The sequence below is a fragment of the Lipophrys pholis genome (genome assembly GCF_963383615.2).
Source record: "Lipophrys pholis genome assembly, chromosome: 1".
In the NCBI taxonomy this organism is placed as follows: Eukaryota; Metazoa; Chordata; class Actinopteri; order Blenniiformes; family Blenniidae; genus Lipophrys; species Lipophrys pholis.
In genome coordinates, this window is record NC_137635.1 from 33,588,690 (window position 1) to 33,613,686 (window position 24,997).

At 40.6% G+C, this 24,997-nt stretch overlaps 1 protein-coding gene across 1 annotated transcript in view; it reads right to left on the reverse strand.

Annotated features, from left to right (window-relative positions):
- Nucleotides 1-24,997, reverse strand: part of tox (thymocyte selection-associated high mobility group box) — a gene marked incomplete at its 5' end in the record, with an annotated part of 47,133 nt that overhangs the window by 19,169 nt on the left and 2,967 nt on the right. Inside the window, 2 exons of the mRNA XM_080467083.1 lie at nt 4,800-4,910; nt 9,427-9,492. Coding sequence (XP_080323209.1) covers nt 4,800-4,910; nt 9,427-9,492 — 177 coding nt within the window. The remainder of the gene's footprint in view (nt 1-4,799; nt 4,911-9,426; nt 9,493-24,997) is intronic.

Consider the following 24,997-nt stretch of genomic DNA (forward strand, 5'->3'; position numbering starts at 1 on the left):
GTATAAATATTTTGACCCTGATTCATCTTCTTTGGACCTTGTGATCAGCTTTGCAGCCTCTTCAGCAAGTCCCCTGCTTTCTGCCCAATGCAAGCTGGGTTGTTTGTGTAGTTCCTTTCGCCATCTGGCTCCAATGTTGCAATAAAACTATTAAAGGCATGTCAGTGAACCACACTGCTGCAGTGGATGACGTGTTTTCATCGCCATGCATCGTGGTAGGTCCCTATCTTTCTCTCTCAGACATTTCAATGCACATCTCAATAAATTCAGCAAGTCTGAGCCGACGCCGATGCATTTCTCACCGCATTATGCTGGGTAATTATTTGATTCAGTGAACTTGAGTCTGTTAGAAATCCAACACACATCTTTCGAAGTTTACTTCCCCCCCCCCCCCCCCCCCCCCAACGAGCCTGTTAAGTAAGCAGCACATGGTCCCATTAAGTGAAAAGTAGTAGCTTTTCCTTTGACTTGAAATCCAGAGAAAGATGTCAGCTATGCTGGTACTTCTGATAACTTCCTCATACAAATATCTACCCATGTTTAAAATGAATCCAGGAAGTGTTATATAGTGTCAAGTGAAATCTGTCACAATGCTTTGTTTTGACAATGTGCATGTGCTCATAATCTGTGGCTTCTACCATTTCTATGATAACAAATTGCACCAACATCAGCGTGAGAAAATCGGAGCCTTCACATACGATGCGCAGCGATATCAGCCCATTCATCCAGCATCTGTGTTGCTTTAGCCAATTCAGAGATGCGGTGCTGGAGCAGATCCCAGCAGACTGTGTTCAAAAGTAGGGTGCCAATCCTCACACACTCATATCCACACCAAGGGGCCATTTGGAGTCACCCATTAACCCCAAACACATGTTTTTGGACTGTGGGACGCGTCTCCACACAGAAAGGCTCCCAAGTAGTTTGGGATCAACTAACTGAATCCAACACAGTGAAGTCATTGGTGAGCGTGCTGATGGACACATGTGAGTAATAATCACCGCACTACATGCGAGGCGACACCAGAACGTCAATCAACTGTACTGACGGGTGTGCATCATGAGGCGAGGGGGCACCGAACGCTTCCGGCCTTGAACGTCTTACGATGTGTAGCAACAGCACGCTTCCAGCACTGTGTTTATCAGGTGCTGATAAACCAACGTGTCCTCCAGTCTTTTTCCTGCTCTCGCTAGTGGTAGTGTCGCGTTGGAGCTCAGAGGTCTGCATAAATTATACTGTGTCTGTTGTCTGTCTGTCTGTCTGTATTTCTGTTTCCCTCTCTCCCTCCCATCATTTCTTCAACTTCTGCATAAATTACTTCTCTCTCTCTCTCTCTGCTCCTCCATTCATGCCGGTACAATAGTCTTTCTAGGAGCTTCCAGTGCACAAGGAGCAGGCTAATGTAGTCAGGATTAAGTCCTTTCACACATGTTGTGTTCACATTACAAAGGCATTTTTCACAACTCCGTGTTCCGTGGAAAAATCGCATTTGGATCTGAGAACTGTGTGACCTTTGGTAACTTTTACTAAACAAAAAAAGTATGTAAAAATGCACAGCTGGATCAGATGTAAAATGGTAAACATTCATATTCGATGTGCTTCTGTTTTGTATAGTTAGAATAAAGTTTTCACATCCAAGGTATTAGAGAGTAACATTGATCTAATTTGACACTACAACTGCAATGACCAAGTAAATCTTACCTCTTTCATTTTAAGTACAGTCCTCTCAAGAAACTGACATTTCGAATTGATTATAAGTATTATTATACCCAAGAGAGAGACAGGCAGACACAAATTACTACAAAGTATCCTTTGAGAGCTACATTTAAACACACAAGGTACAGTGTGTGCGTGCGTGTGTGATGAATACTCAGCTGACAATTCTCCCACTCTATTTTCACAATGCTGATTGAATGTTTTCACTTGTTTGGGAGGCAAAGACATATAAAACCAGTGTAGTAATTCTAATCTCTCAGCATAACCATGTGAAAGTAGCATGTATGTCTCTGGGACTATGTGTGACAACATGTATGTAGAGTTCAAATAGTTCATCCAACCAACTTTGAAGCGTCTACATATCATCTACTCGCAAAACTCATATTTATTCACCGATATGTTGCAATTGTATAAACGCACTATACATACTGAAAGATGTGCAATGTGCCGTTTAGATTGAATAGCATGTGCTGTACAGCTTTAGGTAGGCATCACGTGGAATTCAAATCCTAAAACAAAATTTAATAAAGAGTAAACTGATGCTGAGATGACTTTGAGTGGAAAAAAAAAGCTCCTGGTGCTCTTTGATTTTAGTGTTTGCTGTGCACATGGAGAAGAGGTAAAACCTTAGGTCAAGGTCAAAGCATCTAATAATAAACAACAAACCTCTTTCATATGATGTGGGGCTCAATTATGAAAGGACATGAAAGCAAAATGGCATTTCGAGGAGATGCATTCAGAGGTTTTTAATACTGATTGTATCCTTGTGATCCAGCAGCAAAATATATTTAAAGTGAGAGATTGCTGTGGTTTCTGCTCATGCCGAGTAGAAAGGGCACAATGCAAAGCACAGGTTCATCTCCAGCAGAAAGCTCCGAAAAAAACAACAACACAACAAGCTTGTTACACACTATGTCCGCAGACTTGTACTTTGGAAATAGCTCGGTGATTATCATCCATTTTTCAGGCACAAACATAACAACCTTTAGGCATGCAAAATAACAGCAACATATATTATTGTAGGGCAGTAGCACTCAGTAATGTACGGGGTGTGAAAACAGGATGTTAAGAACCTGTACAGAAATAAAACCCATCTAAAAACATTTTTCAGTTATCAATGGTTTGTTTGGAAGCACCACATATTGGTGTTTATGTCCATCATATATTCTTACATCCTTGCATTCAGACATGTTCCCTACAAATGGTTAATGTTTTGACTGCTACAGTTCACAGCAAAATATGACTTTCATTTATTATTCAGCATCTTTGTTCTAGTAAACTGCTAATTAAAATAACATTGGAACTCTGGCGGATTAAAAAAAAAAAAAGGCCACAACAATACAAGTTGACACCAAAAATGAACTACCTATGATTAAACATTCTTTAAATAACAGCTTTTACTGCTGCTGAAGTCTCAACACGGTCAACAAAATTCAACAACCTGCGCAAAAGCAATCTTTCATACGCGTACACACCTACAGGGGCCGCTGTTATGCAAAGTGTTCAACCTTCATTGGAGAAACAGAAAATCGGGGTTCAGTGTCGTGTTGAACCACCTATACAAGCTTTAACCGGAGAAGCCTTAAACTTGATGTCTTGAATCGCTCTTTACATGCAGTTTAAAAATCTAATCCTTATCTGATATCATGGAAGTATGACGACATTTTTCATAACCTCCACTCTAATATTCATGCAGGGATACCTTTCATCACTGTTTTCTGTTCTGCACTCAACACCCACCCACAAACACCATCTTCTTTAATCTGAATTAATCTATAACATCCTAGATTTACCGTCCAAGTGGCCCGGCTTGGGGCCACTAGATGACAGCACGAGACAGAAGCTCCAACCAAGCCTACACATCAGTCTGGGAGGGACATAGAAAGACTTCTGGGTGTCCAGATAATCTGATAAATGTCCCACTGATGTGACTAAAGCCGTAGAGCTTTATTGAAAGGAAGAAGAATGTATGAAAAGGAAAGACATATCTCTGGGTTTTCTGTTATAATAATAACTTTAAGATGATTTTTACACTGTGTTCTATGACTGCGAGGAGAGATTTTCGAGGAAAGGAAATGTATGCGTATTAGTCTTTGCCAGCAGTTAGCACAGGTTCACCCCGGAGAGGATTACATATTCTTTGCTTGTACACGCTGTATATAAATAAGTCGACATCTGCCGGTTTTAACCATCACTGTTGTTAAAGTCTTTTCCTATAAGTGGTGCAGTCGTAGGTGAATTTGCCATCGACAGCCTGAAAAGCTTCCCGACACGAGTGCTGTGTTCAGTTTTCATACCAATTCTAAACATCGTAAGCCAGTAAATACATGCATTTTCTGATATGAGAGACATTAAATATTTAATCTTTGTTAATCTACACAGGTTTTATGGATTTTAGTCTTAATGTGTTTTAAATCCAAATATAACTTTTATCCTTTATAGTAAATGGTTTCTCATGCCATTAAGGACTTCAGCTGGAAATATCAACATCGACTTCGCATCATTTAATAAGGTGTTGATTCCCATTATCTTTAACTACTGACAATCTGTCACTAAAGTCTATGACAAATGAATATGTAGTAAAGAGAAGGCATGTGTTTAGCCATCTCCTTGGGCTTGAGCATACACTCTGTGATCAATTCAATTACTGCGTGGCGCCATGTTTGATTGGCCACGAAATAAACCGAGTACTCACTGCTCGCTGAGATGGACACGTGTGGTTATCATACATTACTGATGGGGGGGAAGAAAAAAAAGTGGCTTCCTCTATTCCACAAGCCACAAACATTTCATCCAAATGACCACATGAGAGATCAAACATGTCACTGTTGTCACAGACACTCAAGATTCAGTTTGCACTTTCGCCTTGCTAAACTTTGAAGTCGTGGTGTGTGTGTGTGTGTGTTCTTGTTCTTCTCGACTGGAGGGAACATCAACCTAATTTGCACGGGGATTCATGTCACCACGAGGACCAAAATTTAGAACCCCGAAAGGAGAATTGCTACTGCCGAGAGTAGGTCCACAGGTAATTCACGCAAGTCAATGCAATGTCCCTAAAACACGTTGAAATGAATGTGCGTGCTCACCCAAGGCAGGCGGTGAGTCTCAGCCATTGACGTGTCCCTCCTCCAGTGCTGTGAGGTTGGGTTGGGGGGCGTCACCTTGCTGAGGGGGTGAGGGGGCTGCGGCACACGAAACTGTGGGAAGAATCACAAAGACAAACAAAGATTCAAATGGGCCCAGAGGGCAGAAAGAGGTCAGAGGTCCAACGGAGAGGTCGTCAAGAAGAGCAAGGACAAAGAAAGAGGGAGGAAGGGAAAGAGAAAGAAAGGAGAAGGAGATTCTCCATAATCAGTCACACATGCACAATCTCCCACATAGGTCGAAGTGAAGTTTTATCTTCATGCACGGGTAATATTTCTTTTACTTTTACACCAATGAGTAGCTGCGAGGTGAGAAAAAAAAAAAGAGAGAGAGAGAAAAAAAAACGTTGGAGTGCAGAAAGAGAAGGATACAGACAGAGAGGCTGTAAATAAATAGCTTGTTTGTTTCCTTCACAGCTCGACCCTGATAAGAAAAGGTTACACTGAGAGCTGTACAGCTGCGATGAGCGAAGAAACACAAACATGAAAACATCATTGACACAACTGTCACCAACAGACGAGTCACTTTGAGGAAGAGTAATGAGTCTGTGTGGCAGCCGCCATGCTACTTCTTTAAAGTCTGCACGTTCATTTATGTGGAACAGCACCTGGAAGAGCGTCCGCCGAGCAGCTCTCGTACAGTTTGATGATCTGTGGAGGATGCTCGTTGGCATTTGTGTTGGCGGGTTAAAAGAGAAGCATGTATGTGAAGATAGAGCCAGCCTCGAGGAAATCACCAAGAAAGCCAGAAATGTTGGAGGTGATTGAAGTGGAAATGAGCCGTTCAATGAACATCTTATCAGCAACTTCACTCCCAAACTTTTCCTTCATTCGAAATCCAATGCTTCACTTTGACCTAATTATTTGTAAAGTGATTTATTCTATATCCTACAAATGAATGGCAATACATTATTACAACCGTTATAATTCATCCTTTGCTTTTAAAGAACTTACTCATTCATAGTCGATAAATTGAGAGAATTCAATATCGCAACTATTAACTGCTAATAAGAATGCGCAGGTTGGGCAATTGGGGAGATATTCACACACAAACATCTCGCTCATTCAGATACTAACTTGCACGGAGCAAAGACTGCTGCTCACATGCTGCCTACACTCCAGTCTGATATCATTTACCCGGAGACACTGTGATCCCACAACGTCTGAAAAGATAATGCAGCTCTAAAGATCTGCTTCCAACTAAGTTCCAGGAAAATAATGGGATATGTTGAGCCTGACAAAAATATTACTAGTTTTTGTTTTTTTGTTTTTAGAGTTTAGTCTTAAATCTGTATGTCAGCAGCAGAATAAACAGCTTGTGAACTGTGACGCCACCATTTATTACCAGATATGTTAAGTTTTTGTTGCTCAGGCTTCATGACAGCAGGATCTTTGTGTTTGGATGTTTTATGTTCGTGTTGAGAGTCGGCTGAACCACAAAGTATGAGCAGAGAAGTACTGCGCCTAATGGGAGGAATGCCAAAGGCTAGAACTTCTTTTTTTTCCTTGCGAGTCAGTAACATGCAAGTAGTTTTTTGTCATTTGCACTGTTGGTAGTTTTCAACATTTCATCTATTGGCCCCATTGTTATTCACCAAACAGCAAATATTCAGCTTTTAATGTCACTGCATTACAAATTTTAACCATTTATATTTATCACTTATTTTATGATACAATTGTACACACTATTACTGTTTTATGTCATTGTTGCTAGAGTTTCTCTGTTATTGTTCACATATGTTGATTATATTTAAAGAAGCAAAGTTTTTGAACCTCTTCGAATCATATATATTATTCACTATTTTACCCAGAAGTCTTTTTAAAATTTGCTAACCTTTTCAGGTAAAACTTGACCCACATAATAATGTAACCTAATAAAACACTGTACAGGATTACACACACAGATGGTTGAGTTTCTCTTAAACAAACAGTTTTTTCAATAACGGAAATAAACAATTTGTCAGAGCCGATACGGGTTTACTCCGGAAAACTGTTATGAGCCGAAAAGTGTGAAACCACGTCTCTGGGCTCATCAACTCCAACGTCACATAAGTGTTGTTCCACTGAAGCCGTCAAAGCGGTGGGTTTCCTCTCTCTGTGTTTCTGCTTTAACGGCGCCTCGTCTCCGCCGCGCCATTAACAATTCAAAAATGACAAAGATGAGGGTCAGACCGGACAGATATTGGTCACATTCATCACAACAACCTCTGACTTTATGGACGCAACGGTGCTTCGATAATAAAGCCGTAAATTCTCATTCTACACACCACTCCCCATATTCTATTGGAGCCACACTATGAATAAAACATCAAATCATACATTTCTTTACCACACAATATTCTCTATATTGTACTCCATGAATAATGTATCTGTTGTAGTGCCTCTTATTAATATGAACTTGGCTTGGCGGTGAGGTAATTCTGTGCTAACAAACACATCTAGTTCTCCCGAGGCTTTACCAGGCCTCTGGAAACGCGTTCTGGATGTACTCACACCCACAGCCATATAAAAACAGTGTTTACTGCTGGGCGCTGTTGCTAAGTAATGTAATAACAGCTGATCTTTACTATGTTGGCCATTGCACCGAGGTGACATAACAGGACAGCTGTACATACACGTCAGCTATACTCTTAAAGCTCGATCTCGCTTTATGCAGAGAATGCAATGTTCCAATATGGAAACATCCACCGCTCGGCCTCTACCAGCGGATGATCTGCGTACTTCATACGGAGCCTCAAACAGCAGATGAAAGCAGTCAGTATTACGATAGCATATCCTCAGTGAAAATGCATTTTTCTTTTCTTTTCAAACACATGTTGTTCACACAGCTGTCTGCAGAGCGGCTCACAGGCTTGACTGTGCCTGCGTGCGAGACGTTTAAGGGACACCTGCTTAAATCGCAGCTGCACAATATCATCTCGGAAAGCGTATCAGTTACACGACAAATACATTCTTAACCTGTAGATAACATTGAGTGCTGTGGATTTTCCATTCAACTGCAGGGCGGACTGAGGCAGCCCATCAAGAACATTACTGATGAGATACAGAAACATGTTTCTCTCGCTAATCAGTTGACTTCTTTGTGTGGGGATTTTAAAAATACATCTTTATCACCATTTATGTTGAAAATGACTTGAACAAATTACTAGTGTGAGGTTAATCTCAAAGAAATTACAAACAATCAGCAAATCCTCACTTAATTCAACATATTTTGATGAGAAAAATTAGGAATACTTTTCTGCCAATTGATTAATTAGCATATCAGGTTATTTCTATGCATCCACAGTAAGACCTCTTAAAATATCAGATCAGCAAACACAAAAACTTAACCCCTCAAAAAGTGTACACACAGAGATGGATTGGACATAAAAAGCAACACTATTCATGAAGATTAAAGAATTAGTACTAATATACTAGTGACTGGCTTTTACTCATTGTTGACTAGTTCAACTTCAGTTATTTACAAACAAATGAAAATCACTCATGGTTACTTAATTTATTTGATGACAAATTCAAATTCATATAATATTAAAAGTTTAATCACAGTATATATTAAATAAATTAAAAACCCCACAGTAAATATTTACTCTGTCCAATGTAAACCAAATATCTTTGGACTGTTTGCAGTGTCTGAGATGTAAAGCTGCGTAGCAGACAATTCCTCTTTAGAATAAGTGTTTTTCAGCTCAAAGCTAATTTATTTTAAATCATTTCAAATGCAAATCACAGTAGGCTGACTCATGAAGCATCTCTGACATAAAGAAGTTCTTGAAAGTCATTAGTAAGTTTACAGCAGCTTTTGATAAAAGAGGAAGCTCATCGGTAGAAATCTCTTGGAATGCTTCAGGGGAGCAGTAAGTGCTATCGATTTGCACAACAGGAAGAGCAAAAGCTGGTTTGATTTGAGTGGAAATAACTGAAAAGACTGAAATAGCTCAAATGTGAGCTTCAGGATGAAGGTCTGGCATCAGAGCATAGCTGATCCGAAATGTAAACCAATTCTAACATGAAGAATGGAAATATTCGAATGCTAAAAATCACATGCTGCTATCAAATCCAACAAAGCAGATGAGTGGTTAGCACTCTCACCTCACATCAAGAGGGAACCCGGTTCAAATCCTGTTTTAAGGGCCTTTTTTTTCTGTAGAGGTTGCATTTTCTCTGAGTTCAGATCTTTAGTTGTATGAAGTAGCACAGAAGATGCACGTACGGAGACTTCACAAGGAGTTGAAACACACGTACAACATCAATCAGTTTGTTTTTTTGAGGGGGTGGGGGGGTGGGGTTGGGGGTTCTCCAGTTGACAGTTCCATATCAGACTTTTACAACATTATCTGTTTTGGCAACATAGATAATGTCTTTAGAAAATCACACAATGCAATTTCAAACGAGGAAACTTCACACCACACACTGTCTTCTCCAGCATACACGCACACACACACACACACACACACACACACACACACACACACACACACACACACACACACACACACACACACACACACACACACACACACACACACACACAGACAGACAGATAAAGCAACACAACTTTATAAACACTAACCTGATTGGCTGAAGCGAAGTCGAGGCCTGCTTCTGGCATACCCAGGAACATGGTGTCCCCGTCCAGCTGGAGGGAACAAAAAGCACAAGAGCAACAATGTCAACACACTATAATCAAACACAGCAAACACACTACAGCCAGCGAGGAGACAATAAGTGGAGATGGAGGTAACAGATTACTGGCAAGCAGCCTGTCCACTATCTGTCTGCCATCTTCCTCAGACATTGAAAATCCTGATAGTGGCCTGAGAGAGGGTCGTAAACAGACTTCAGCTGTCTCATTGTCCGCGTCAGTCACACAGAGGCAGAGATAAGAATATTTTACACTAATTTTCAAGGAGCTTAATAAAAGTTTACAATATTTATAGGAGCACAGAGGCATCAAGAGGCGAGTTAATATTTACAGAAACTGTGTTGACAGATCAGTTCTTAACAATAATACGTATGAAGAATAAACACTCGACATGCAGTATACAGAAAATGTGTTGTACGCTGAGAAAATATAACGTTACCACACGCTTTAATCAATATAACCCCACTTTCAACGTGTGCTTTGGGGTCTATGATTTCCATTTTGTCGCCACCATGATTAATAAATGAAATTAAAATACAAAGATTTTACATGAGACTGACGATGTCTTTCCTGTGGGCGCATGACGTGCATCCAGAGTGCCCCATGCTCAACTGTCATTCCTCTCTTCAGTGGCTAAAATAGGATCAGAACAATAATGTAGTGCATGAAGTGAAGACCACGTTACGTTCTCTAAGAAAGTCTCCCCGCAGCTGACAACACGCTCTCTTAGCTGATAGCTGCTCTACTGGGAGGTTGATGTAAGTTGTTGTCAAGCTTTTGTAAGTGCCGTATCGGCTCTGACACTAATAATGATACCCGTGCAAATCACTTTAAAAACAAAACCTCATAAATAAAATACAACGTGAAACAATTCAATAGCAAATGCATATTATCAACTTGAGGCCTTGGTGACACGGAAAACTTAAAAAAAAAAAAAACAGTTTATCAGTTTGATTCATCAAAGTTTTATGTTCAGAAAGAAATGTTTTGAAAATAATAATTGGCATAGACACAGAAACCCTAAAAGTACTGCAGTTTGCATGCCAGGCCACTAGTTGTGGCTGAGTTTTTGTAATACAACCACACACACACGCATGCTGTGTTTATTCATTGTGTTGCTTTGAATGATGGATGGACGAATGTCGTCTGGCAACTTATTCAAAACGATCTAAATGAATGAACCTGAGGAAACTATCCTATAGTGTCGCTGCAACACAATAAGCGCACTCTGCACTTTGTGTCATAAACCTACGATTGATTAGCAGACACTGAGATAAATGTCAAAACAAACAAAAAGAAAAGCATAAACTGCCCTCGAGGTTGTGACTGTGTTGTTTTAAATCACGGTGTTAGTGAAATATGTCAGTGGAAATTACACACCTTTCAATTAGTACCAAACAGGAAACATTCTCCTGTGTAATAACAGTCCAAACTAAACAGTGAGTCAGTATGTTGAGTGCCGTACAGCATTCTGGGGCACATATTGACACTAAAACCTTTATATTACACAGTGACGCCAGGCTACGCGATGGACTTTGAGTCTGTCCAAAGTGGACTTGGAATGAATGAAGAAAGACTGAAAAATGTAACATGAAACCAAACGTTACAAACCCGTGACCACACTGGAGAGCTGGCGTGCCAGCTGGTTGGTAGATATGATGGCACATGGTGAGAGAAAGACCTGAACCTTTCTTTGTTGCATTTTAGTTATTGAACTGGAGCAAGAACATAGAAAAACAAAAAAAAACACTTGGTTATCTGTACTAAGCCACAGATATCAAGTACAGTTTAGACTCCCTAATAGTGCACAATGCATTCTATTAGTGTGAAGTATGGTCATCTACTTCCTTATTCTTCTCTCTTATCTGCACCACACTTCCTCCTGAGAGACCCTTTTGTTCTCATTAGCTTGTATTTGTCCCGCACAACAGACAGTGAAGAACAAAGACTTGAAGTCTCCTGATGTCACACGTAAACACCAGGCGGCTGCTCGTCCCACCAAATCATACAAACCTTATTCACTTTAAGTGACTGCGAGCAGCTTTTGATATCACAAAGGTCAGTTTTAGTCCACTGTTATATTATGTATGGACACTTATTAATTTTTGAACGCAGCGTCGCAGAGCATATTCAATGTGCTTCCACTGAAGATAAAGTACCTCGAGTGAAACCAAGTGCCGTTTTCAAATTCTGAAGATTTGTTCTTAAATAAAATGGAAATAATACGAGCAGCTAGATTTTGATAATTGCAAGTAATGTGTTCAAACTGCCATTTTTATTACATAAAGGCCGAAAGAAACTAGAATATTTATGAGGATTAAGAAGTAAACCCAGCAGTGGTTCCTGGAAAAGCTTCCACATGTGTATCTTTATGATCACTTGTCCAAATTGTGTACTTTCACCTTCAGCCACGTGTTTTTCTCTCAGTCACACTTTATCATTAACAGAGTTTGACAACAAAAGCATCTGTTCAAGTTTGAATTAATTAGAAGAAATATCAAGAATTGCATGTCTCTAGTTACTTGTGATGATTTCAATAAGCAATGATATGAATTGTTTCACCTATAAATGGTACGAGCATACTCGATCTGTGTGTCAGCTTTAAAAACATTAGAACCGTCCCAGTGACTATGACTCATAAAACATAAGACCAAACAAATCCATATTTGAATCCACAGGACATATGCAAATAATTCATTGAAGCCTTGGTACATATTCATTGTCTAAGCTGACAAACACAAATGCAAGAAAGACGTTTGAGCAGGTGGACAGACGCACTGCCTTGTGACAACAAATACACACAGTTGTGTCTCTGTGACTTTGTTTGACAGTGACGTGTCACTGGCTTCAATTCATTTCCTAGAGTTACTTAACATTTACCCGCCTTAAATTTACAATATGGAAGCGTGCATCTTAGGCCACATAATGACTCTGTGTAAACAAATACAGCAACCCCACCCACCCCCACCCCCAACCCCCACAGGTGGACAGACAGGTGTAGCTGCCCCGTCCATTTGCCAGCTGTTGGGTATTATGCAAATGAGGTGTAGGTTTACAGAGTCAACAGGAGAAAAGAAAAAGAAAAAAACAAATGTTGCGTGGCAAACGGTTTGTTGACTTTGTAGAATTAACAGTTAATTCGTAATGCTTTTTGTGGAGTGAAGAAAGGCGATATTATAATCTCCAACAGATCTTCAGTCTTCCTTTCAATTGCACGTTGGAATCAAGTGAACAAAGCCTGATATCTACCTGCCAGACTGCAAATGAAAAGAAAAACAAACACACCTGAATGCAACATAATGTTTCGAACAGTGGCCACGTAGGTTATCACCAAAAACTATGAACTATGACGCACCAGAAGTGGAAAAAACGTTTTATATTGCAAGAAAAACTAAGAAAGTTAGAAATAACCAAAATGCGCATACTGCTCATACACAACAATGAACAGTGTATGGCTGGACCATGAATGAATCCATGCACCTAAATGATCCTTCAAGTCATGGCATTTCATTATCCTAAGTCTAGTTTTCTTTCATATACAAAGCTTCAAGTTGAAAATCTGATTTGTTTACATTTTGATAGTTAAAAAACTCAACTGTATAACAGATGTGGATTTATTGGGTTTAGATTTATTACAACAAAAAGGCTTCAAGAGATCAATGTAGAGATTTAATAAAATGTATATATTAGTCAAATGTAAACAGGCTCAGAGATTTTACAATTTATTTATGTTTTTTCAAATTTAATGCACCAGATACTCAGTTCCTTGTGGGAATCGTTCTACTATTTTCAATCAGCTGCAGCAACAATATTTCAGTTTAGCCTGGTTTTATTGAGATGTTAACATGTTTAAGTACAATTCAGTGAAGTGCAAGATTCATTTCAGCTTCACAACATGTTGCGGCAGTTGGGCCCCATATGGACACTTCTGGTTTATCAACTGCAGACCCCAGCGGAGAGCATGACGACGCCAAGTTTGATATCATAGTTGATTTGACATCTTGTTACATCCTTTCCACCAGCCCATGATTGGCTGATGATTGGGATTCAGGTAGACACAGGAGAGCCGCCCCTTCATGTGCCGTTTGCTTTTGTTTCAGTCGGTTTCGCTGCCCCTCCTGTGCCCCAGCCCTCATCTCAAAAATCACACGCGCACACTGCAACCTTTACTCCGTGCTTCAATACTGCAGTTACTCAAGTCCTCGTCAAATCTCCGACGCTCTCGAAAGGACACAAAACAAATCCTACACGAGACGTAAAAACATCCCGGCAGTGATTTGTAGGTGGTAAGCTAAGTGGCTAATGCAGTGGTGTGTTGCAAAAGGACAAATGCAGCTCTCAACTTACTGTAAGTACCCCGAGAGGAGAAGAGAGGAGATGAGAAAGAATGAGGACAGAGAGGGAGGGGGAAAAAAAGCAAGAGGAGAGAAATAGTGATGATTTCTTTTCAGCTGGCGTTCAGTCTGAGAGGCAGAGTGGAACCTATTATGCTCTTCATTAACTCAAAAGGACGGACAGACACAGATACTCTATGGGGGGAATTCAGCAGCTGCCAGTGACTTTAATTCATGATTCCTCAAGTTCTGTTTAAATGATGCAGAATCCATTAAAACGGTCTAAATGTGTCCTGACATGTTAAGAGCAACACTCGGGATGCAGATGTTTATTTGCCCTTTGTTTCAATTAGTTGAATGAAGGAGCTGCGCAGACTGATCGACTCGTTCTGGTTTTTCTACTGACTGTCACTCATATGAGAGCAGGACGCATTCATTTCTGTCAAGAGGAAAAACTGCTATTTTATGATGAGCAAAACTTGATAAATACAGCAAATACAACAATTATGCTGGTTTGCAGCTGTGGTGTACTGCGCCGTGGACTCAATGAGGGGAAACAGGGTTTGACTTGTTTGTGTTGCTATTATAAAATGAGTCATTGCTGCCTTTCCACACAAAGTTCAAAAGAATTTTCACAGCAATTTTATGCCACCGTCCAACAGTTGCATTTGTTTCCACTGACGGACAGCAAAAAAAATGAGGAACTGTCAATCTTCAGTATCAAAATAGGACACAAGAACCGATTCAACCATGTTAACGTCAAGTCAAAACTTTACATACATTTTGGTGCAATAGGCTCATTTGGATCAATTTCCAAGCTAGTTTTGATGATCAATCTGAGGGTGGAAGAAATAATAAATGCAAACTCATCGTCATTCTCATCACGTGTGGTTTTTAACATTTCCATTTCTTCCTCTCAACACTGTTGCACATGCACGATAGCCCTCCGTAGGGAATAAACATTACGGCCAATGGAGCCTCGCTTCCAAGTCTGGGACCATTTCCTCCTAAAGAAAGAATCACTTGGAGGTTTAGTCCAGCAGTGATTCGGGTCATGAAAGTGAGTCTGTGTGTGGTTTTCTCTCTCCATTTGTTCGGCGACGGGCAGGTGACCTGTCCAGGGTGTATTCTGCATTTGTACATGCATAGCTGGGCCCGGCCTAATACATCCCTAATCTGGATGAAGTAATAAAGAAGTATGATGCGATTGTGGGATTACATTAGTACTTCTCCTTAGACTTTTTACATGTTGGATTAGGCATCATTAATGAGCACTGCGTGTCTTTCCTTTGATTTAAATGGGACATACTTTGTTTTTGCAGCATCCAAGTACGGGGAGGCAAAGTTGATTAAACAAGGATTTCTATATAAACCAACACTTATTCTAAAACTATGAAACATGTTATCATTTGCAGCCACCTGTACCCTAAAGCAACACCGACAAGCGAACGATAGCACAGTCAGATATGGGATGCATGTTCTGGGAGAATATGAAACACTTTGTAAGCAAGTATGAGCGGTTTGCAGACTAGCTGCTGGCTTTGGTCCAAGAAAAATGGACATGTGCGGCGCAACAGATGGTGCAATAGCTGCCGGGCTCCGCTGCGATGCATACCTGTTTGAAAATCCTGTGATCTTCCTGGAGAAATGGTGTAATACAATAGCTGGAAAATTAACCCATTAAAAACATTCGATTTTTTTCGATCACAGAGTTATAATAGTGTTCTTGTAGGCAGACAAGCTGGCCGGGTACGTCTACTTACTGGTGGCTACGCTGAATTTTATTTTATTTTGCATTTTAAAGTAATTGAAGGTTCAGCAGGTGACAGCTGAGGCAGAGCCAGGAAAACCCCGGCTATTAGAACGATGCCGTGTCAACGTGGAAAGGTGTTTTGAGGGATTTTGTCTCTCACCTTCATTATCCTGGTGAAGACAATCTCACATTTTTTACATTTGCTATCAACATGAGGCTGCATAAAAATCAGTATCAGTCTTAAACCTTTCAGGCAGGAAACTAGAGAGAACGGCAAGGTTTGTAGTCAAACCAAATTACTTTCTCTCTCTCTCCCCCCCCCCCCCCCATGCCTCTGTCTCTCACTCTCATCTTCGCTGTTCGCTCTCCTCGCTTCTTTACGTGTGTGTGTGTGTGTGTGTGTGTGTGTGTGTGTGTGTGTGTGTGTGTGTGTGTGTGTGTGTGTGTGTGTGTGTGTACTTGTGTGGGTAAAGCAAAGGTTTGAATAACAAGCAGCCAGCTAAGTGGGTCAGGGTCGGAGGAAGGGGGTAGAAAGGGGGGTGAGAGAGAGAGAGAGAGAGAGAGAGAGAGAGAGAGAGAGAGAGAGAGAGAGAGAGAGAGAGAGAGACTATTAGGATGACAGACAAGGACAAAGCGAAAAGAGAGAAATACAGTATGTCAAGGAAAAATCAGAGCTGGGAAAATGAGGGAGAGGTGGAGACATGAAATGTGCGGTGAATGAGAGATGGAGAAAGATATAAACATGGGGGAGAGGGAGTGATAAAGAGTGAATTCAGAGGATGGAAATGGGCGGAGCGTGATTTTACACCATTTCCCAGATAACCGATTGTCTTCTCTGTAACCAAACCAAATGAATTTATTGAGGCCCTAAAACATGTGCAAAGAGTGATGTGATTTAGGTAAATAAAATATAAAATAAAAAAATTGAGGAGAGCGTTACATTGAAAAATAATAAATCAATCGACAGAAATTTTCAGATAATGTTGGATATTTGCATGTGCTTCAGTGATTGTAGTTAATACTGTAGTGGGTGGTAGAAAAGGTTCTGTCGTCAGCATGTTTGCACACTTGGGTCTGACATCCCTTCAGATAAAGTCCGAGCTGGAAACGTGACCTCTCCTGTGAAGCGATCTTTGAGCAAATGTGGCAAAAAAAGACACTGGTTACCACTTTTATCACCCGTGGCGTGTGAAACTATTTGCTTTTGCTGGACTGAACGTATTTTGTTCAACTGAACTGTATGAGGGATCATGAATCAACCTCCACATAGTGTGTGTGTGCGTGTGCGTGTGCGTGTGCGTGTGCGTGTGCGTGTGTGTGTGTGTGTGTGTGTGTGCTACTTGCAGCTGTGCTAGTTCAGCTCAACGATTGTTTATCAGTTTTTATCTCTGTCACCCTGACGACAATATAAACCAAGTTTTATTGGCTCCATGTATCCACCCCGACTGTAAATCTCCACGGAGTGTACCCAGGCCATCACGTTCGTGTCTACTTTGCACTGTACATGTGGAGGGACATCTTCACTTTCTCCTAAACATGATCACATTCTTGCGAGTATGTGTGTGTTTGGAGAGGGTTTTTCCCTAAAGGCCAACAGAGCCAACGCATCATTAACACATTTATCAAGAAAAGTTGTAGCTTTGGCACTTCTCCCTGAAATATGTCTTTGGGCATGCTTAACCATAAAAAACCCTGTGGAGCTCAGTGATTTCGATGAGACGATCGGCTTGAAGCATTTGCCTTTTTGCAGGTCCATAATGTCTCGTGAAATCAACATTCATTAAGTTATATGATGCATTTCTGATCCAATAGTCGTTTTGTTGCTCTGCTTTGTGTTTTCACCAACGGTCTCCAAGCTCACACTGTTTATCCAATAGACTTCACTTGTGTGTTTGTCCCATGAATTCTTTCTTAAGTGGCACATCATTGACTGTACAATGACGACAGAAAGAGTCTAAACAATGTCACTTTCAGCCATTTCTTAAGTTAAAATCATAGTTTCTATTGAGAGCATGCAGCTGTAAAGATTCTTACACTCTTGGTACAAGATACAAACACTAATCAAAATATTCTACCAACACAGCACCATATTCTACATGAAGTCCATGTTAGGTACAAATACTAAAAACAGCATCAAAAGACATTTTGACTTGTAAAAAAACAAACAAACAAACAAACCAACCAACAAACAATTCAACACTCTGGGTGTGTGAAAGGTTATCGTAAGATTTATAGCCAATCGGAGACTTTTGACTACTTTCATTTATTTGATGCATTTCTTTTTTTTGGTTTGTTGTTTGTTTGCTTTCCTCCGCTGCACTGAAAATGTGACAAACTGTGCCTCCGACACGGAGGCCCTGGAAGAAAGTGTTTGTTGGCTGCTTGCAGCTGAGCAGAGTGTGTACAGTCTTCTGAGTGAAAATAGCTGCTGCCTGCTGCACCTGAGAACAACATCAAGAAGGCATCGAGCGTGAATCCAAACAGCGGCCAGCAAAGCAATGAGCTGAGACTCACCAGAAAAAGCCCAGAAAGCTGAGGGAGGCAGATTTAAATGTGAATTTCCTGTAGGTTCATCACATCAGTTACGCCTCTCACACTGTCACATTGTTTTCCCATTGCCAGTTGATAAACTGTGACACTGTTATTACAGCTCCTTTTAGTTTCGTCTACCAATTATCTCCTGTTCTGATTTTTTTCCCCCCCCAGCAATTTACAAATGTTCCAGATCCGTGCATTGACTCATGTACAAAGTATGGTTTGTTTTTAGGGGTGGAAAAGCAGTGGTTGACGTAAGAAATATAATAGCATAATGTAATTTGGAGCTTGACATGTCTAGTGCAGACGCTGTTTTATGGCTTCCTCCAGTTGATGAATGCAGTTTTTTTTCCAAGCTTTGTAGTGACATTTCTTTTAACAGTTTTAATAAATATATGTATATTTTTCTTAAAGTTCAGATAAAAACACCCAAAAATGTTGCTTTGTGTATATTTTTCTTACTTTATATGAGTGAAATCTGAGTTAACGAGCCTAAGATTTCCATTGTACGCGCTGAATAAAAGCAGCACATAAATCACAGAGGAGCACGAAAGTTTGTTTGAAATCGCAAACAGTTTGAGGGAACAGAAGGAGACAAGGTCATAACAGGCACAAGTTTACAAATTTCCAATGTGATAAAAGTTATTTCAATCTATCCACAGTAATTAGCACTTCACTACGACAGCTATGATTGTCTGATTGGGAACAAAAGCCGAGCGCTAAGGAAAAAAATAATAAAAATGGGCCGCAACAGTTTCTGGATAATGCCTCGGGCACAGATCCAATCTCTTCTACTAGAAGCTAATTGATCCAAGTCATTGTCACTTAGACACACACACACACACACACACACACACACACACACACACACACACACACACACACACACACACACACACACACACACACACACACACACACACAAACACAGAACAATGCAGCAATGATTTCAATATGCGATTTGATTGCAATATGTTTGTTTTGGAAACCAAATCCTGATAATTAGTCTCTTCTGGCAGCGCTCTGTCTCCGCCCATCTGTTCCATTTGGCATCCCTCCACCAACCAGGAGTCCCTCATCGCTCCGTCCCAGCGACTCGACCAACTGAAGCGCTTTCAGACGCACCAGCACACGAGCAACAGTGCTGAGAAGTCACCCAATCACCGGCGAGCGTCGGGGGAGGGGAGGGACGGAGGGGGGTCTGGCGAGACGTTCTGTCGCGGAGAACGACGGCCAATGTGGACAGACGGACAGACAGATTGACCGGTTGTGTTCTGATAGATAATTAGATGAAATGCCGACACTTTGGCTGGTTGGAAAACCGGAGGAGGGGGACAATGGAAGTACGTCATACGGACAAATCTGCTGGGAAAGACCCATAAGACAAGAGAACTGTGGAGGTGAAATGTGATCAGAATATTAATGTAATCTATTTATATATGTGAATAATGTAATATCAATGCAATTTGACCTTTTGTAAAAAAAATTATAAAACATGAATGTAAACTGGAGATTTTAAGATTAGATCCTGAAAAAATGTGTTTTCTTGACTAAAGCTGAATTGGTACTACAAAGTGTTCCGTTTGAGTAACACATACTTATAACTAATAAGATTAAGTTACCTTATTAAGTAACTTTTGTTGGACTTTATTAGAATGTTGGCATTTGATTTAATATCACAGGAATAAACCAAAGCAAATCATAAATTAGAATATTGAAGTTCGTTTAACTCTTTGGAGGGGGGGGTTTGTGTAACCTGTGGGTGTTCATACTCATAAAAGTACTCCAAAACGTCACATCCGATACCCGAAGCTTGAAATCAACCGACATGGTAATTGGTGATCCAATCGTATATTAGTGATTAAAGGGATGAAGAATTGATCTGAAGATCCTCTTCTGATTGATTTCATGGTTTTATTCCGCTACACTAAAATAAAGGACATTAGAGAAATGTTATGAAGGAGGTAATGACTTACGATCATTACGACAATGTGCAATTAAAATGGAAGAACACCGTAAGTCGTGCTTTATTAAAACGTTTCATTAAAGATTGTTGTTTGCTCATCCTCCCTCACCTTACTCATCACTGGGAAGCAACACAACAACATTCAAGCCAGTTGAGAACCTCCAGCAGCAGGTTGTGTTCTCGCTGTACATCGCTATGAAAACTCAAATTACCACAACACATTTGCATTTGGCTTCCTTCTATATGACGCGTCATTCTAAATTCACCAACAAATCCACATGAATTCTTTTTTTTTTTGTAATCCTGACTGACAAAATGTGTTCTTTAAAAACGGTAAACCGCCGTCGGGGTTTGGTGAAGTGCGTGTTAAATTATTATTTTTTTCACAGCCGAGAGGATCATCCTGTTTATGCCGTGGCGACTTGCCAGTAATCACAATATACAGTGAGTAAAGTCGGCCAACTCACGTGGAGCACATTCATTATGACACGACAAAGGCTGTGTACCCTGCAGCTATACAGCGAGCTTAAGGAAAAGGTGTGATATTATTATTCTGTTTGCCAAGGTGACTTACACACCAACCTGCCTGGTTCCGTTGGGAAAGACCCCGGTGAGTTTGTGTTCAAGTCCACATTCAGATGCCTGAATACAGTTTATGGGCAGAAAGCCAGAAATGAATGTACTAACTGTGGTGCTGTGAAGGCCTGTGTATCTGCAAGATAATGTTCTTTCTGGTGGATCTTGGTGATATAAAGTTAGCAATTACACACTTCGTTCAGGGGTCTCTATCATAACAATGTATATAAACGCTACAGCCGCACAATATCGGATAAACACACATTATGTCATAAGGTTGCTGCAAGCATTGGTGAGTATTGCAATAAGGATATGATTTGCAATGAATACAAAAATCGATGTTTCTGTACTTTAAGATTTTTCTTTTCTTCCAAATCACAGTGTTCTTTCTCTTGCCCCTAATCAGCTGCGACTGGGCCATTAAAAAAAAAAGAAAAAAGTTCAAAGAGAGGCTTATCTGGTTAAAGAGCGTTAAAGGCCCCGTTTACACTACAACCTTCTCGCAAGAATAAACTTTGGTTAAACTTTTGACTGTTTGTTTACACAACAAGAGCATAAAAAACCAACACCTTTTCAGGTTGTTTACACGACAATGATTCAAGTGAATATGTATTGTTTTCGCGTTTTAGTTTCAGAAAAGTTTCCCAGCAATATTTATGACTGAAACTCTGAAAACGATGTAGTTTGACCACGAGTTGGTGCCGTTAGTTGTTTTTGTAATGAAACCATACACACACACACACACACACACACACACACACACAGGTGCAGTGAGCAATACTCTATAAACAACAACGGCGAGTACATGGACAGTCGTATGGAGCGACGATGAAGTTGCATTTCTATTGTGAGTGACTGTCAACTACAAACCCACCAAGTCCCAGGAGAATGTGGACTGTCTGGGAGTCAAGACACTGGAGGCCGACACTGTTGTTATTGTCCATCGACTCGCACATGTGCAGAACAACTATTTGCTGCGGCCGTGGTGAGCATGTGCGGCGACAGTGTTTCTGAAAAGTTGCATTTTCCAGGAGTATTGTAACTTCAGCAATACCAATGTCAGCTCTCACAGTACTACTTGTGCAACTCACTCTGTTAAATTATAAGAAAGTGTACATTGACCACATGTGTCGTCTGGATTTTCTTAGAGTAGATCCTGACTGGGCCCAGACTTGAATATTTGATATTGCTTTCTAAATGTACCAGTGCATGGATGAAAATAGCTCCTTCTAGTGGCCTGGCATGCAAACTACCGTGTTTTCAGCTTTTCTGTGTGAAGCGTTTCAACTGCACTCCACACTTTGTGCTGACAGTTTGTAATTGATGTCGGCTTTTATGTAAGCAGATCTGAAGGAACTACAAACCACTGCACCACAATACAGACGTTAATAACGTACGGCTCCATTGCATGGTCATTACAGCACAAAGCAAAAATATTTAACTCTATTTTTGTACAGCGGTGAGGAGTAAAGACTTTGCCACTCTAAATTTATATTTCAGTTCATCGTGTTTGCTGCTCTTTTTGTTCACGCTGCCTTTTTTTTTACTGAAATCCTATTTCCTCGCTGTGGCGCTTCGATCTAAACTCTCCTGTTCTTTTCTGTGCCCTCCATGTTCTCTCTTCTTCTTTATTTGCTTTAGAAATACCTCACCCAGCTTTCACAATGATTATGTTTACATTAGGCCCTCTCTCCCTCTCTTTCTGTCCCTCTTTCCTTCCTCTTTTACTCTCCCTCATTTACCCCATCTAACTTTGCCAGAACTGCTCTTGTACTTGTGTGACATTGTTTGAAAACTGAACTATTCATTTGGACAGCTCCCCAACAAAGACACATTTTCACAGCTTCACAAACGCGGACTCTATTCTCTTTCCACCAAAAACTCCAGCTTCTACTCCAAGCTGCTGAGACTCATTGTGAGCACTCGCATCCAGTCAGAGCTCAACAGGACTTCATCCATAAAATGCTACTGGCTACGCAGGCAACAACGCTGACGCTTGATGTCAAACTGACCCACTGAGGAAGCAGCGAAATCTGACCTCAAGCACACATTGTTGTTGCAATAAAAATACATGCAGCCATCTGTCTCACTGCAAACCACGTGATGTCCATCATAACTGTCTGCTCCACAAATCCTCCAAAGATTTGAGCTGCTTTTGACGGCAGAGAGCCATCACTGATAACAAGTTGTATATGGAGCAACATAGTGTGTGGCTGCCCGACATAACTGCAATTTTCAGCTCATACCGAACCCTTTCTTTTTTTTTTTTTTTTTCCTTTTGCAGTTGAGTTTTCAAGACAGATCTTGTCTGGCTACTCTGGTATGTCAAACATCAACCACGTCTCTCCACAACTGTAAATGTATAGTTAGAATTTAAACTGAAACATCTGCGTGGCGACACATAATGGAAGAACGATGTAGGTGAAAGGATTTTTTTTTTTGTGTGCGTGTGTGTGCGGGACAAAATTAAGCATTTCATTGTGTTTGTGGCTTTTATTTTGACATAACTCAAACAATGAAGAGAAAATCTAACATCTGGAGCAGAGATACACAAATAGCGGCAATTAGTACAAATCTATAAATCATTATGTAGTAGTGAACAATACAATATGCTCACAAGGTTATTAACACTTTCATCTTGAAGATAGATATGCAGTTAGCCATTTTCAATTAATTACTAGCCATGATTTCTGATATATGTTAGTTGTAAAAGTGTAGAAGTCATAATTCTGCCATCTGGTCAAGACGATAAAGCCAAAGCAGAACAACTCTAAAAGTTGTCCCTCCCAGATTATGACATTTAAAATCTTTAAACCAACATCTGTACATACCTTCCTGGTCAAAAGATGGTGAAAAAAGCGACTTTGCACCACAAAGCAGGTTCTGAGCGGAGAAGCGTGGATGGAGAGGACTTTACCACCAGAGTCCAAGGTCTACGTCCACTGTAGTTCAGTAACTGAAGTACATCTTTTAGAGAAAAAACAATGTAATTTTCATGGTACGATGCAGTCGTGTGCTCCTCGGCCAAGGCTACTTTACCTGAGTGCTGCGAGTGGATAAATAAAAGCATTAAACTTTTAACGACACATCACTGTGTTGCGAGAGCAGGAATACAAATGATATATGTTGCAGTGAAAACATCTTCTTGATGCAACCAGATGGTGTCGTCAATAAGGTTTTCCTCATTATGCTGAAAATCCTCGTAATCAAGAGCCATGCAAAACATATCCCATGTTGCTATGTTGTACATGTATAAAAAAAGGGCCTAGGCATCATTTTGAATAAACCTTTAAATTTTTTTTTATCCGTCAATCTTCCACAATCCACCCAGGTTTTCATTATTCCAACTTTATACAGTGACTTCAATCGCTGATGTCATGATAAACCTTCACATTCAATGTAGTTGCCTGTTCTGTGCAAAAACGACAATGAAATGCTCATTTCGAGTGAACACAATTCAACACAAATTCGCTTGTGCCGAACAGTGCTTTGGGTTTGATGGTATGTTATCATCATACAAACATCTCACTTTGATTTCTGATTTAAAACCATCTAACGAGCACACGCATCCAAGAAGCTAATGTATGCCACCAAAGAGAATTAAATCCACGTCAGACTCGTCCTTATGACTCTTCATTGTGGGAATAATACGGAACGAGGCGGTCGCTTTCCACTACCTAACTAGGCAGAGATTCTCTATTTAATTGAAATGAAAAATGCAGATCATCACTGTTGTAACGTCTTCGATTTAACACATCTGCAGGACACACCTCTGCACGCTCGCTCACTAACGCACCGTTCCTTCTTCTCTCCTCCATTCTTTTTTCTTCCTCTTACATTACTTCTTTCTTTTTTCTTTTTTTCTGAATCCCACTTCCTGCCTCTCTCTCTTCTACTCCTCCGTTTCTTTTCCTTTTTCCTTCCCGCCTTTCGCTCCCCCACACAGTAATATGATCTCGTCGATCAGGCCGACAGAGCCGTGAATCAAAAGACACACAGAGAAATATAGTGCAAACCTTGGTGGCCCCACCCCCACTACACACTCTCTCTTCTACAACATCCCTACCCCCAACATCTCTCTCTCTCTCTCTCTCTCTCTCTCTCTCTCTCTCTCTCTCTCTCTCTCTCTCTCTCTCTCTCTCTCTCTCTCTCTCTCTCTCGCTCTCTCTCTCTCTCTCGCTCTCTCTCTCTCTCTCGCTCTCTCTCTCTCTCTCTCCCCTACCCCCAACCACACAGCTCCACATCACCAGCCTCTATCTTGTATCTCTCCTTCCCTCTTACTGAAACAAATACGCTCGCTGGCAACACTGCAACACAATGCTGCACCTTTCTCCA